Below are 15,607 nucleotides of genomic sequence, written 5' to 3'. Positions count from 1 at the left end.
GGTAGCGTCTCCGTCTCACACTCCGGAGACCCGGGTTCGATTCCCACCGGGCCAATCTTGGAAGTTGCTTTTTATTTATGAAGCGCCTGCCGTGATTTATCGCTCACGGTCAACACCGCCGACGCCGACGCCGACGACACCGGCTTTTCTGCGACACGAGCTCCTTAACGCTATCGCGTTAAAACGAGGCCACCGTGTGCCCGTGCCGCCAAGCCGCCTGCCTCACCGCTGCAAGCCAGAGCTGGCACACTCCGGTCGCCCGGTCAACAATTTTATACCCCGACCTTACTTGACACCGGCGCAACTCCTTTCATCAACTTGTCGCCGCGTCTCCACGTCGAGACTGTTGCGCCGTCCTGCCGTCGTGGCACGCCCGGACACGCGCACTAGCTAACTGCATACTAGCCCCAAGCGTGTTTCTCACTGCCGTGATGTCTGCTTGAGTTTTAATTTTATGCTTTCAATTTCCTTCTATTTATTTTAAGCTTCTTTCCAGTTCCATTATAAGTTTGTGGGTGTTTCGGAAACCAAAGGGTTGGTCCCCAATTGTGCATCACATCCTTTGAGCTATATGCAAACTCCGGGTACCCTTCGCCATCTTTCTATATCGGTCCCCACCTCAAATGGCTTTAATAGCCTGTCGATTCGGCATGATTCTGCCTTACTTCATCGTCCCTGAGCCCCTTCGCGTCCTTGAAACAACTCCATACGTTTGCTTTCAAGTTCAAGTTGCATTTTTCTTAACTCGCGATCTTTATCGCATTCCTCTCTCTCTGTCCCGTTCTTCTCTGTCCCGTTCTTCCCTCTCTCTTTGCCGTTTCCCTCTTTTTTTTAGAAGTTCCAATCCCATTTCAATTCCTTCCTCACTAGCCTGTTCGGGAATTAGCTCCAATATTTCCGATTTTAGGCATTTCCTTGCGTACATCCAGGCCCTGTTCCTCACCAACAATGAACGATTCGTCTCTCAGCAGTGTTCCTAACTCCATGATTGCTGCTTTCCTGCCTTGGTTCTGCTGTGTAAACCTACCTAGGAAAACACAACCTAGCTAACAGTCGTACTGTTCTAAACAGAACAACCACAAAATGAAGCCTAGAGAGTCAAAGCAAGAACCAAGCACTCACCGCAGACGCTGCTCCACGTCGCAAAGTCCGTCTCATCGCTTTCAGCCAGTTGTGAGGATTGGGAGGTCAATCCCACCGCTCGTAATCAGTTGTCCAAATAGGAGTCCGGCATCAATTAGACGGAAGCTGGTCCATGCCGTCGTCCAACTTATCCACGCTGGTGACGTTGTTGAAGGGAAGGACTGCTTCTCATTGAGAACGAGGAATATGTGTTTATTAACAGTATCTACATAAGGACGTTGCAGTTCATCAGTCTAGCATGAATGCGAGAGAAAGTGCCCTGAGCAGCCGCACAACAGCGGTTTATAAACACTCGATCCCTAGGTGAAAGAACCATTCGATCAGTCATCGTAGACGAGCCGCCTTTGAGAGGAAGGGCAGACACACACACATTTCCGCACGAGGTCAGACGGTCTTCGCAGAACTCAGGGCTTACGTCAGAAACGGTGCGTGGGAGGACGCCTCCAAGTGCGTTCCCTCGGGAACTCCGTCGCTCACGGCAGACCGGGTCGGCGGTGGTGTGTTCAGTCTCAAAGCCTGGCTCGGCGAACTCCTGTCGGCAATCCCGCGACGAAGAATCAAGGACGCGGCGTATTGTCCTCCGGACACAGTAGACTTAGTGACGCCGTTTGACTAGAGGATTATGGTGGCTTTCCAGGAAACGTCGACGCTGCTCTCGCACCTGGCTGGCAAAATGTTCACCTCCGCAGGCCGTTCTTAACAACAGTGACCTTCACAGGCGGGGAAATGGACGGATGGACGGACGGACGGACGGACGGACAGACGGACAGATAGACAGACAGACAGACAGACAGACAGACAGACAGACAGACAGACAGACAGACAGACAGACAGACAGTCCGACAGACAGACAGACCGACAGACAGAGAGACAGACAGACAGACAGACAGACAGACAGACAGACAGACAGACAGACAGACGGACGGACGGACGGACGGACGGACGGACGGACGGACGGACGGACGGACGGACGGACGGACGGACGGACGGACGGACGGACGGACGGACGGACGGACGGACGGACGGACGGACGGACAGACAGACAGACAGACAGACAGACAGACAGACAGACAGACAGACAGACAGACAGACAGACAGACAGACAGACAGACAGACAGACAGACAGACAGACAGACAGACAGACAGACAGACAGACAGACAGACAGACAGACAGACAGACAGACAGACAGACAGACAGACAGACAGACAGACAGACAGACAGACAGACAGACAGACAGACAGACAGACAGACAGACAGACAGACAGACAGACAGACAGACAGACAGACAGACAGACAGACAGACAGACAGACAGACAGACAGACAGACAGACAGACAGACAGACAGACAGACAGACAGACAGACAGACAGACAGACAGACAGACAGACAGACAGACAGACAGACAGACAGACAGACAGACAGACAGACAGACAGACAGACAGACAGACAGACAGACAGACAGACAGACAGACGGACGGACGGACGGACGGACGGACGGACGGACGGACAGACCGGCCAAGAAAGCTAGTGCCATTAAAGGTCCATGAAACTGTAGTGTTTATTTTTTGGGTCATCGTATTGTGGACAGCCGGGAAACCTCTGTGGAACTTTGTTTAAAAACGCCTTTTCGCGAACCGAATAAAAGTTTTCTTTACATAATGCTTTTTCTTCCATTTAAGCCCCGTTGAAAAAAATCCTCAAGCGGCTTTAAAGCAGAAAGGCGCTTGCAATATTCAGCGCAAGATCTCAAAAGCCGATTGCTGCTTACAAGAATGGCGTCTTGCGACGTTTGCAAGGGGATTTTGTGAAGTTGACAAGTTAACAATTTTTATCGGGGAATTAACTTTACCCTGTGAGATGTACGCAGGGGGGTACGCTGGGGAATGCTGGAAGCTCTCCCTAGCATTGAGATCAATAATTACCGAGAACAATCGGAACACCTATTAGTACAGCAGCCAGAAGTAGGACACTGAAAGCGTGCGTTCTTCATACACCCGTGTGAAGACATCAGCACCCTTTCTTTTTCTTTGGTGCCATGCCTGGAAAAGGCTATCACCAGCATTGAGATGTCACCACTATTCAGTCGCAATGAAGCGCGATGCCGTTCAGTGAATTTCGCTGCAAATATGCTGCCACATTTCAATGCCATATCTGGGACCGGAAATGCACTGTGTGCATGTCGTCAACTTATCCGTCGTCGTCCAACTGCCGTCGTCCAACTTATCCACGCTGGTAACGTTGTTGAAGGGAAGGACTGCTTCTCATTGAGAACGAGGAATATGGGTTTATTAACAGTATCTACATAAGGACGTTGCAGTTCATCAGTCTAGCATGAATGCGAGAGAAAGTGCCCTGAGCAGCCGCACAACAGCGGTTTATAAACACTCGATCCCTAGGTGAAAGAACCATTCGATCAGTCATCGTAGACGAGCCGCCTTTGAGAGGAAGGGCAGACACACACACATTTCCGCACGAGGTCAGACGGTCTTCGCAGAACTCAGGGCTTACGTCAGAAACGGTGCGTGGGAGGACGCCTCCAAGTGCGTTCCCTCGGGAACTCCGTCGCTCACGGCAGACCGGGTCGGCGGTGGTGTGTTCAGTCTCAAAGCCTGGCTCGGCGAACTCCTGTCGGCAATCCCGCGACGAAGAATCAAGGACGCGGCGTATTGTCCTCCGGACACAGTAGACTTAGTGACGCCGTTTGACTAGAGCATTATGGTGGCTTTCCAGGAAACGTCGACGCTGCTCTCGCACCTGGCTGGCAAAATGTTCACCTCCGCAGGCCGTTCTTAACAACAGTGACCTTCACAGGCGGGGAAATGGACGGATGGACGGACGGACGGACGGACGGACAGACGGACAGATAGACAGACAGACAGACAGACATACAGACAGACAGACAGACAGACAGACAGACAGACAGACAGACAGACAGACAGCAGACAGACAGACAGACAGACAGACAGACAGACAGACAGACAGACAGACAGACAGACAGACAGACAGACAGACAGACAGACAGACAGACAGACGGACGGACGGACGGACGGACGGACGGACAGACCGGCCAAGAAAGCTAGTGCCATTAAAGGTCCATGAAACTGTAGTGTTTATTTTTTGGGTCATCGTATTGTGGACAGCCGGGAAACCTCTGTGGAACTTTGTTTAAAAACGCCTTTTCGCGAACCGAATAAAAGTTTTCTTTACATAATGCTTTTTCTTCCATTTAAGCCCCGTTGAAAAAAATCCTCAAGCGGCTTTAAAGCAGAAAGGCGCTTGCAATATTCAGCGCAAGATCTCAAAAGCCGATTGCTGCTTACAAGAATGGCGTCTTGCGACGTTTGCAAGGGGATTTTGTGAAGTTGACAAGTTAACAATTTTTATCGGGGAATTAACTTTACCCTGTGAGATGTACGCAGGGGGGTACGCTGGGGAATGCTGGAAGCTCTCCCTAGCATTGAGATCAATAATTACCGAGAACAATCGGAACACCTATTAGTACAGCAGCCAGAAGTAGGACACTGAAAGCGTGCGTTCTTCATACACCCGTGTGAAGACATCAGCACCCTTTCTTTTTCTTTGGTGCCATGCCTGGAAAAGGCTATCACCAGCATTGAGATGTCACCACTATTCAGTCGCAATGAAGTGCGATGCCGTTCAGTGAATTTCGCTGCAAATATGCTGCCACAATTCAATGCCATATCTGGGACCGGAAATGCACTGTGTGCATGTGTGCTACATTTCTTAAACGAGGTAGCTATTACAACCTGGGCAAACGTACTCTTGTCGAAACGATGGTAGTTGTGGTGTACATAAATGAATAGATGTACCGCGTTTTGGCTATACGTAAAAATATCAGAGCTCGTAAGAATTTTTCTCAAGCATTCCGCAGCGGGGGGGGGGGGGGGGGAAGGGGAGGCCACATATCATAGCCCCTAGAGTCTTTGGGTGTTGCAATAATTTTCTGTTAAACTCGACGCCTCTCGTAATTTCTTGCACTGCCTGGCTGTGTTAGTTGCAAGAGGACTCTTGGAATGCACTCGGAAAATAATAACGACTCTGTTCGAGGAGCGGCCCATAGAGTTTGTGTTGAGCTCAGATGCAAGCACTGAAAGCTTTCGCTCAGAAGAAACGCACCTTAGTATCTCTTGAGTAACTTATGTTCGCAAGAGTAATCCTCTTTTTTTTCTCGTAGTTGAGCTACACATGAGTCATCGAGAACCGCTAGACTAATCCTGTGGTTCCCCTTTCCTGCACGCAGTGAAAGAAATCATCTGCACCGTAAGCGAGAGTGCCGGCTCTGAAAGCGTCTACCCACCTGACAAGTATTGTGACTACCTCTTCTACACTGACGTTTTCGTAGTTTCCAGTGCAATTTCTGGACTTCGCGATCACATTAGCTGGCATGTATTCCGGCAGAGGGCCAGGACGTACAAGATTATGAAGCTGGGAATTTCGTTCGACTTTGAGTAAGTTATAAAAATCGCTGGCTTTCGAGGTTAAAAAGTGATCTCCGGAAAAAAATTTTCGCAAGTACGCCGGAAACGCGAGACACTGATTGCGATAGCTAATTAGTGAAGTAACGAAGTAACGAAGTAAGTAACTAAACGAACAATAATAGTATGAGTAAGCGTGACTCAACGAGGACGTAGAAACAAACACATACACGGAGACAGCGCTGTCTTTGTCTGTCTGCTTCTTTCTACCTCCTTGTTGAGACGCGCTTCTATCATGGTTTATCATGGTACCATGGTTATCTTTCTATCATGGTCGCGATTCTAACATGGTTTAAAACCATGTAGCCCGTCAACGTGTTTTAATTTAATTAACTAGCACTGTTTAATGCGTGCACAGGTAATATAAATACACATCGCTCGATGACAGCGGAAACTGCCTGTGAAAAACGCTGCAGTTAAGAATCGCGGCCCGCAGCCGCGAGCCAATTGATCACCGTGCACCAGTCGCGTCAACGCGTACGAAACATCGAAAGCACAGCGTATACGAAGCTACCGACACTATGCGCACTGTGGAAACATCGCAGATGGCTTTGAAGATCAGCGCACACGTTATCCACGTCGCAGACCGCTTTAAACACATACGAGCGCCTGCAATGCGTTCCTGTGGCGTTCGCCAAAGGCGTCCATAGAATAAAGATCCAACTTTAGAGAAGGAAAACTGTACCTTCGACAGTGGTTCGAAAATAACATAGAGTTTCTCACTATAACAGCTAGAGAGAAATCTGGCGCCACTGCATATGCGATTTTCTTAAGGGGTGCCGCGCCGTCATGGGAATGACGGTATATGTGTCTGCGAGGCTTGTGTTTGCTGGTGATGTAAGAGGCTTCATCTAAAACGTGGATATGGCTACACAAATAAGGCGTTCTTAAAGTAAAATCTACATAAAGTATTTTAATTCACGCATATTGCATCTTAACTCACCTACAATGCATGACCAAGCGAAGAAAAGCGAGAACAGACGACAAACGGCTCCAAAGAGACCACGAATCTTGTCTTCTGTCCTCCAACTTTAGCGGCCGGCTGATACTTTTTGCGTATCATATAATTGTACATGCTATAACATGTTCTCATAGTGGAACAAAACATGATTTTGTGTAATAAAAAAACCTAAAGCAGCTTCTTACGTGCTGCTTTAGTAGAAAATGGATGATTGTAACAGCCGGAACGGGGCCTGCCTGGCTCTCCGAGAACGATGCCGATGCGAAGTCCCAATATACCGGCATTCCCATGCATACCACATCGCAGCAGCGCCAGATTTCCTCCGCTCTAGTGAGAAACTCTATGGAAAATAAGAAACGGCAGCGCATGGAACTTAGCCGAGGGCCCGAAAGATGGCGCTATTTAAACAGGAAGCGGAAATGCCATTTTTAGAGCAATATTCAATATGGCTGCTTTCTACTGGTGGAGTACGCTGGGTACGCGCCGTGCTCGCCTTGTATGCTTTGCGGCACGCCTGAGCTGTTGCGTTTTATTCGCCAAGAGACTAAAGAGCCTCTACTGACACCGATACAAACGAGTCACAAGTGAATGAACAGGACGGGCGAACTTATAGGCAAACGAAAAGCAGTATACCTTCTAGAACAATAGCAGAAATCAAATTTGCATGAGAAGATGCGCTGAAACCATTTACGCGAGCTCGTAAACTGCTCACTTTCGTCGTCGCACATAGCGATCTGGCTGCTAGCGACGATCAGTAGCGCAAGCAAATTGGGCAGTGCAACACATGTTTGCATCGACAGTCGCCGTAACTTGCATTCCGAAGCAATCGGGTGACGCCAAGCATCTGCTGCCGCAACCAACACAGCGACATGGACGATCAGGCATTTTAACATTGCCTACTTTCGAACCTGCATGTTTCTTTTTATCCTTTCGGGGGGTGCTAATGTGTAACCCATACTTGGTGCCCCACATTCTCAACATGGGCATTAGCATTCCGAAGCCACTTTTGCACGCCTTTCCACCCATGTGGCTATTAACTTGACACACTTTGGACCATTTAATCACGTTTGCGGTCTCCGTTCGCGCCACGTCACGGCCGATGAAGGCCCACAAGCATAATCTACCATCCGCTGCAGCAGCAAAGCACAAACAGGGAGCACCAATCGCAGTACATGTAAACAGGGAGTCTGTCGCAGCGCGGACTGCAGCAGCAGGTGCTTACCTCGAGGGGGCATTGCCCAATGCAAATAACCAGGCCGCCACATCCTAGAAATGCAACACGGCAACCATGACCAAGTGGGACAACATTGAAAGAGTCTGCAATCACTTCAGCGTACTCTAACATAACGCTCAATCTATACATTGGCACTGTACACTATACATTGGCTACGATCCACATGACAACAGTGAGTATACACGCAGACGGGTTGCTTTTGGCACATTGAACCTTCCGACTGTAGCCCCAGTGCTTGCCTTCATCGCACATGGTAGTCTGGTAGCAAGCAACAACCACCAGCGCAAGCAGGTAGGACAGTGTGTCCCACGTGTTTGCACCGACAGTCGCCGTTGAAGATGAGCGATTTGGATTGCGAAGCAATCGGGTGACGCAAGCATCTGCTGCAGCAGCTATCACAGTGACATGCAGTGCCCGGCATTTTAGCGTTACCGCTGTTCCTACATGCATTTTTCGTTTTGTTATTTTGCATGTTCCTAATGTGTAATTCACACTTGGTGCCCCGCATACTCTTAACATGGGCATGGTCGGTTTTGTGAACATCACCAATTTGCAGCCACTTTGGCAGGCCTTTCCACACATGTCGATATCAACTTCATACACTTAGAACCAAGTAATCATGTATGGCCGAGGAAGGCCACAAGCAAAATTTGCACATGGCAGCAGCTGGAAAGGACGGAACGGGGAGCATCAACCACGGTTGTAAATTCGCAGTCTATGTCACTGTGTGGACTGTAGGAGCAGGTGCTTCCCTCGAAAGACTGTTTCCCAAAGCAACTGACCAGGCTCCCACATATGAGAAACGTAACGCGGTGACAAGTACCAAGTCGGACAGCAGCGAAACCAGATTCTGCAATCAATCACTACAATGTAGCCAATTCAAAAACCCATGATGTCGAGCAAGGATAGCAATCCTGAATCAGACTAGGAAATAAATTTTGGCGTTCAAGACACACGCCAATGCCGCATCAGCTATTTTAGGAGAGGAATTGCACATGGAAACGTGCACTAGAAAATACTGCTACACATGTGTTATGCTTCTAGACAGTGACTGGTATTAAGTATGAGCAAAGAATCGGTTGACCTTTAATGTTTTGATGAGGAAGAGGAGTGATCTCTAACAAGAATGTCGAATGAAAAAGCTTGCATTCATTCAAAAAAAATTATAATTGGCACGAATTGGCAACGCCAGGAAGCTCACTAAGTAAGGGCAAGTAGACGTATCTCTTATGCGAGTGCTGACTGTGCCTGTTTAGAGGTTGCAGGTACATCTGAAGACACATAATTGTTTTTGTTGTTGAGGTACCTGGATCACTCTACCAATATCCGTGCTGGTGGAATGATGGCGAAGGCTCTTTTAACTCTTGACACAGTCGTCCGTAGGCTTTACATCTCATCCCAGTAATTCTGGAATGGCTTCTTTCTTCGTGGTCTTGTGAATTCGGCTCCAGCCCCTTCCTGTTAGTGTAGATTGGGGCTACCGTGATGACCAAGATGTACTTGGCACAGACACTGTTAGGGCAGAACAGTGACACGTGATATACAGCAGAGATTATCCAAACTCATGTAGTGTTATCTTTTATGCTCGAACAAATTATGGTGAACTGTAAACATGAACAAACGTTCATATCATCTGCTACAAACAAATGACATTCATCTCAAGGCTAGCAAGCAAATACAGCATACATCAAGCATATTTATTTCTGAACTAAGTGTTGTTAACCTCGTAAGAGCATACAAAGTCCACACAATGACCTTGTTGTAGCATGCAGCAGCTTCTGCTTAGTGCATGTAGTGTGTAACGTTATACTGTTGCCATCCTCATTACTGCATGTCTGGAACAGAAATTTTGACTACATCAGAAATTGAATAAGCACAATATTGCAACATAAAATGAGAAAAGTTGCAATATATGCATTTATGCATGGTTTGTGACTACAGAAGACATGCAAATGTGCTGTTTTTCCTAGGGGGCTTAAACAGGATGGTAAATAAACATTGTTACTCTCCGTAAAATTGATGTCTGCCTAACTACAATGCATGTCAACAGCTTAAGTATTATTAAGATAGCAAATGAGAACATTTGGGCGCTCGTTTATACACTAGAAGAGATCACACTGCTGGTTTGACAAACAAATAAATGAAATACATGAAGGTATTAGAATCCTGAGGTAAACTAAACAGAAAAGCAAGAACATTTGAAACCAACAAGCACGCAATATGGGTGATTTATCATGCGAACAACTGTTTAAAACAGTAAATTCGGTACTTTGGCTACCATTTATCAAAGGGTTATTCGACTGTGAACGAAAGAAGTGGCCAGCGGACTCGAAACACGCACCCCCTCCTCATATATATATATATATATATATATATATATTCATATATGTATATATATATATATATATATATATATATATATTTAGTGGGGAAAGAGGAATTTTTCACGCTACCTTTCAAACGTGAAGACCTTGAGTGGTGCTACAAGGTAGACAGGACAATTATTTCATTTCAACAGTTCCGATCGGTGGACCGAACTTGATCAGGGTTTACAAAAAAAAAGGCAGTTCGGCCCTGGTAGCGCGGACACTAGACCCAGTGCCCGGTCCTCAAACACATCAAACCGTGAAGGACAGTTGCGACAGTGATTGATTTTTGGCGCTTTGGCAGATTTGCAGCTGCCTTTGGCAACTATGCAGGGTAAGGGGAAGGCAAAGACCCATGTACGTAGGGCAAGGAGGTCAGCGAGAATAAAAAAAGGAAAAAAGAAACGAAAAATTTTAAAGCACTCAGGAGGAGGGAGACGTAAGTCGGAGAGCGAAGGGGGCGGGAAGTAGCCGCAGCTAGGTTCCCGTCGACCCGAGGCAAGGAGGGAGAAAACGGTCGCAGCGCAGCACCAGTGCGTGCTCTGCCCTTGTAGCGGCTGAGAGGGCAAGTTGAATCGGGCGGTGGGGGGAACAATAGAGAAGGGGCCCGGAAGGAAGACAGAAGAGCGGCAACTTGTGGAAAGAACCACAGTGTCACAGTGCACATATACAACGCACGGCCCGTTCCGGCTACACTGTGGTCCTGCCAGGGTGCGAAAAGATATGTTGTTCCAAAAAGAATATAAGCGTGAGATTCGCAAAGCAAGTGCGTCCCTGGGCTTAAGTTTAGAGAGCCGAGTTAAATAGCCTCCTTGAGGTCCAGTTTTTGAACGTTTAACCGACAATTGACATCAAGTCAGCTCGTGCGGATTCCAAGAAGGGGCCATAGGTCCCTCAGAATGACCACTTGAGTGGCAGGGGGCAGGGATCTGACTTTTTTGGTTTTCCGCTTGCCTCCTTGAGGCGCATGCTGAGGGACGAGCAAGCGGTGGCCAGCGTCTCCATTTTAGAGTACAAAACATGTATTCGCGTTTCCCATGCACTCTGACGTCATCTCCCGGAGGCACGTCAGTCACCCCGGACTTTCATTAATTCCTTTAGCGTATGTTCCAAATTTATGGATGAACAAAGATTCTCTCTGCTCGTGTGCACGGGTGTTTTGGAAACCAGATTGCAAGAGCACAACGCTCACGCGTTCAAAGGAGTGATCTCGCAGCCGAAAGTCCCTGTAGAAGGGTAGATATGGGACACTTTTCACATCCACGCGGTGATTGTTGAACCGCAGGCGTAAAGGAGTCTTTGTTTGTCCGATATATTCCTGCTTACGCACCTCGCATCGAATTTTGTACACGACATTACAGGAACAATAGTCAAGATTTGCATTAATTTTTTATATGAAGGACGAGTTCGATGCCTCAGCCGTGTCTGTTGTTGTCATGTGACGGCATACCTTGCAGCGAGGTTTACCACACGGTCGACAGCTTTGGGCGTGTTTGACATCAGTGTCCTGGCCCTGACTAACAAATCCCTTAAATTTTTGTTTTTTCTATACACAACCCGAGGCGGCTGCTTGAAGATAGCAGCGAGTCGGATGCTCTGTTTTATGATATTGAAATGGCGGTTGAGAATGCCATTGACGCACGGAGGACAGGTAGCATGCGTGAGGACCGAGTTCGGATTTGATTGTGTATTGGTATTCCTTACCCTTTCTCCCGTTATCTGTGCTCGATCTAAGCTGCGGGCGCGTTCAATGGCATCGTCCACTATTTTTGGAAGATATTTTTGGCGTATGAGAGCAGATTTAAGTTCCTCCGCGTGTCGCTCAAATTGCGCAGATTCGGAACAGACTCTTCCGCATCTCTGTGCCTGGGAGTAGGGAATGCTTGTATTGCAGTGATGAGGGTGGCTACTATAGAAATGCTGATATTGCGAACCATATGTCGGTTTTTGTACAGGGACGTGCAAATGCGGCCGCCACTCAGTGACAGAGTGACGTTGAGGAAGTGAATGCTATCTTGTGAGAAGTGCGTAAAGCAGATGGACGGGTACAGAGAATTGAAATTCGAAATGAAGTCCAATAGGCTTTGTTCATTGCCGGCCTGCACAAAGAAAATGTCATCCAAAATTGTTTATAAAATATTGGTTTTACGACTGAGTTTGCGAGGAATGGTATTTGGAATGATGCCATAAAAATATTTGCATAATTTGGCGCCATCTCCGTTCCCATGGCAGTTCCGCTGATTTGCAGATAATGCTTGTCCTCGGCAGCGCCTGCTCTTCCTCTTTTGAGAGGTTACTGCAGATGGAACGATGCCTCTCGCACTCTTTTATAATGTCTTTTTGAACCGCAGAAATATACATGTCAAAGTAGTTGTCATGTGCCTCGCCAGGTGTCCATAATTTTTCGGAGAGTCCAGGTAGCTGGTCAAGACACCCCTCTGTAATTTTTCGATCATAAAAGTACTCCCGTAGTCGTAAATTTCTCGCGAAATCAACCAAATCTTGAAACAACTGAAACTCTTTCACGCTTCCTGACGCCAGACAAAAAATTAGACCTTTCGAATGGAGATTTAGTTGTGCACTCGACAATGGGCTGCTCGAAGGTTTATGACGTTTGAGGCGTTGCCCACTGTCTCGTGCTTTTTTTCGCTGATTACTTTAGAACAACCGGTCGCTTCGAATTCAAGATTATGGCTCTGAGAATCACCTGTCATCGCCGATAGGATATTGTCACGCTCTCGTTCCTCTCTTTGTTGTTCTTGGATGTTGACATTCTTCTTCCCCTCGTATTTTACCAGTTCCAGCCCTTCCAGTTCTGTGAGCTTTCACTGACACAACAGAATCTGCTCGTCGTTTTTAAGCTACGATGCTTTGCGCACGCTATGTTGTGCCACCAGCCGGGGGAGCCCAAGCGAGGACTCCCGTAGTATACATTCCACTGCTCTCTATCTTTTTCGTCAAAGGTATCCATTGCCAGATTCTGTGTTACCTGAAGAACCTTCGGTGGGACGCCCGAGGCTAAATATTTATTCATACTAAAGGCACGCATCTCAAATCGCACCCGCTTCTCAATTGTTTTCCGCAAAGTCACGAACTCTCGGGACCAAAAAGTGCCGGATCGCGCCGTACCTGAAGTGTTAGCCAGTCAATCTCTTGGAGTTGGCACTGCGCAGCCGACAGCCTCGGCGTAGGCGGGGCAATCTCTCCGGTGTCCGCACCCCCCTAAGCGACCGGCACCCCTGGTCGTGCCGGAACTCCGGGCACTTGCAGCATGTTGGTCCGCCTCGTCACAGGGGGCTGCCTGGGCATCGCCCGGACGGGATAGTGAGACCCGCCGCGTGGGTCCGGCGTAACCATTCGAGGTGCGATCAAGCCAAGATACATGCGACCATCCGGCACCCCGCAGGAGCACGCACCTCAGCTGACTGGCAATGATGGCCATCCCCTCGAAGGCGGGGCGCACCCCATCAGATGCGAGTACTCTGCTTGGGGGCAGCCACTGGAACTCGTGGTCAAGGATGATGGCGTCCTTTGTCCGCCGGCAGTGATTTCCTCAAGCGAGTCCTCAATATCATGAAACAGAGCATCCGATTCGCTACTATCTTCACGCAGCCGCCTTGGGCTGTGTATAAAAAAACAAATATTTAAGAGATTTGTTATTCAGAGTGAGGACACAGATGTCAAACACGCCCAAAGCTGTCGACCCTGTGGGAAAACTCGTTGCAAGGTATGCCGTCATATGACAACAACAGACACAACTGATGCATCGAACTCGTCCTTCGTATATAAAATTAACGCAAATCTTGACTGTGATTCCAGTAACGTCGTGCACAAAATTCGATGTGAGGTGCGTAAGCAGGAATATATAGGACAAACAGAGACCCCTTTCCGCATGCGGTTCAACAATCACCACGCGCATGTGAAAAGTCTCCCGAATTTATCCTTCTCCAGGCACTTTCGGCTGCCAGATTACTCCTTTGAATGCGTGAGCATTGTGCTCTTGCAATCTGGTTTCCAACACACCCGCGCACGCGAGCAGAGGGAATCTTTGTTCATCCATAAATTTGGAACATACGCTAAAGAAATTAATGAGAGTCCAGGGCGGCTGACGTGCCTCCGAGATATTACGTGCGAGTGCACGGGAAACGCGAATAGATGTTCTGTACTGTAAAATTGAGACTGTACTCAAAATGTGTTCTTATAGTGTTTGTATAACTAAATGGAGCGTAATAGAATGAAGCCTCAATGCAGCGATCGCGCAGATTCGCAGCGGCTGACTGCGCGTCTGCATGCTTGTCCGCGCACTGTTTCGCTTTCTCCGCGCGCTCGTTTTCTCACGGTGCCATGAGCTTTAGGCCTCAGAATATGAGCATTTGACAGTATACAAGCAACCATTGTTGCGTGGGCGCTATCAGAGCTGTTCAAAAAAAATTTCATCGAAGAAACTTCGATGCCTACGGGGACTGTAGTGTGCCGCCGCGACGATTCAATCTTTTTTTTTCGTCTAAATTCTTTGATCTTTCAATATTGTTTCTCGAGTTTCGTCGCACTGTATGTTTATCGGCGTTCTCAGCGTGCAATTTCCCACTGCTCCTTTTTTGTAATTCAGTGCATTAATTCATAACACAAGCATGACCACATGCCATGCTTTTTTTAAAATGTGCTTCTTACCGCTGCCTTTTCATTCCAGTGAACTTGCCAGTATCTATAGCATCGACAAGTTCATAGACCAAACCGTCATGACATTAGTCGGGCAGCGGACTCGGGCAAGCGTCTCCGTGCGCGTTTTCAGAACATCGCAGACCGGGCGCCGTAGCAGAAATCTTCCTCGCGTCTGTGCTTGTTGCATACCCGAGTTGTAGCCGATACTCTTTGCCGGTTTTATGTTTCGCGAGCCAAGCTTCACGCAGCTTCTTGTCCTGCGGCTACGTGTGAATAAGGCTGACACCGGACTCCATTACGTGCGTCCGGCCCTGCGGAACCGAGCAGTAGCCTAACATGTTGCACGCCTTCAAAGGCAGCCACTACCTATTGTAGCGCTTTGAAGCGTTGTAAAGAAGACACTCGATGCGGGAAAATTTCGCCACTAAATGAGGACAGCAGCGTACGAGTGAATTTCTACTCGTTTTCAGCTCGCTTCGGCGCGCCCGAAGCAGCCGACGCGGCCGCTATGTTCACGTGATCCCTCCTAGCACGTCACGCTGACGGTGGCGCTAGCTTTTCCAGTGGTGGAGCTCGAGGCCGGTGAACATAATTAGCGGAACCACGTTGGCCGGCTCACCCTCGCACACTTTCCCTCATACGGAACGTCGCGGTGACGGCGACAGCAGAAACACGACTGGAGTGTCCACATAATTGCTATCGCAATAAAAAAGTTGTTTTGCAGTTCTAACGTACATGGTTTAAT

At 48.2% G+C, this 15,607-nt stretch overlaps 2 protein-coding genes across 9 annotated transcripts in view; one reads left to right on the top strand and one right to left on the bottom strand.

Moving 5' to 3' along the window:
* The window catches only part of LOC139050390 (uncharacterized), a 527,729-nt gene that overhangs the window by 386,525 nt on the left and 125,597 nt on the right, over positions 1-15,607 (bottom strand). The gene's annotated exons all lie outside the window — the stretch shown is intronic.
* The window catches only part of LOC139050487 (uncharacterized), a 144,771-nt gene that overhangs the window by 68,186 nt on the left and 60,978 nt on the right, over positions 1-15,607 (top strand). For 2 of the 3 annotated variants that reach the window (XM_070526930.1, XM_070526929.1), the window contains one exon: positions 5,405-5,612. In XM_070526930.1, coding sequence (XP_070383031.1) covers positions 5,405-5,612 — 208 coding nt within the window. The remainder of the gene's footprint in view (positions 1-5,404; positions 5,613-15,607) is intronic. The other variant, XM_070526931.1, reaches the window with a different exon arrangement.

This window comes from Dermacentor albipictus, chromosome 10, assembly GCF_038994185.2.
Source record: "Dermacentor albipictus isolate Rhodes 1998 colony chromosome 10, USDA_Dalb.pri_finalv2, whole genome shotgun sequence".
Lineage (NCBI taxonomy): Eukaryota > Metazoa > Arthropoda > Arachnida > Ixodida > Ixodidae > Dermacentor > Dermacentor albipictus.
The sequence above is the reverse complement of the archived record's forward strand: the minus strand, read 5'-3'. Positions and strand labels throughout refer to the sequence as shown.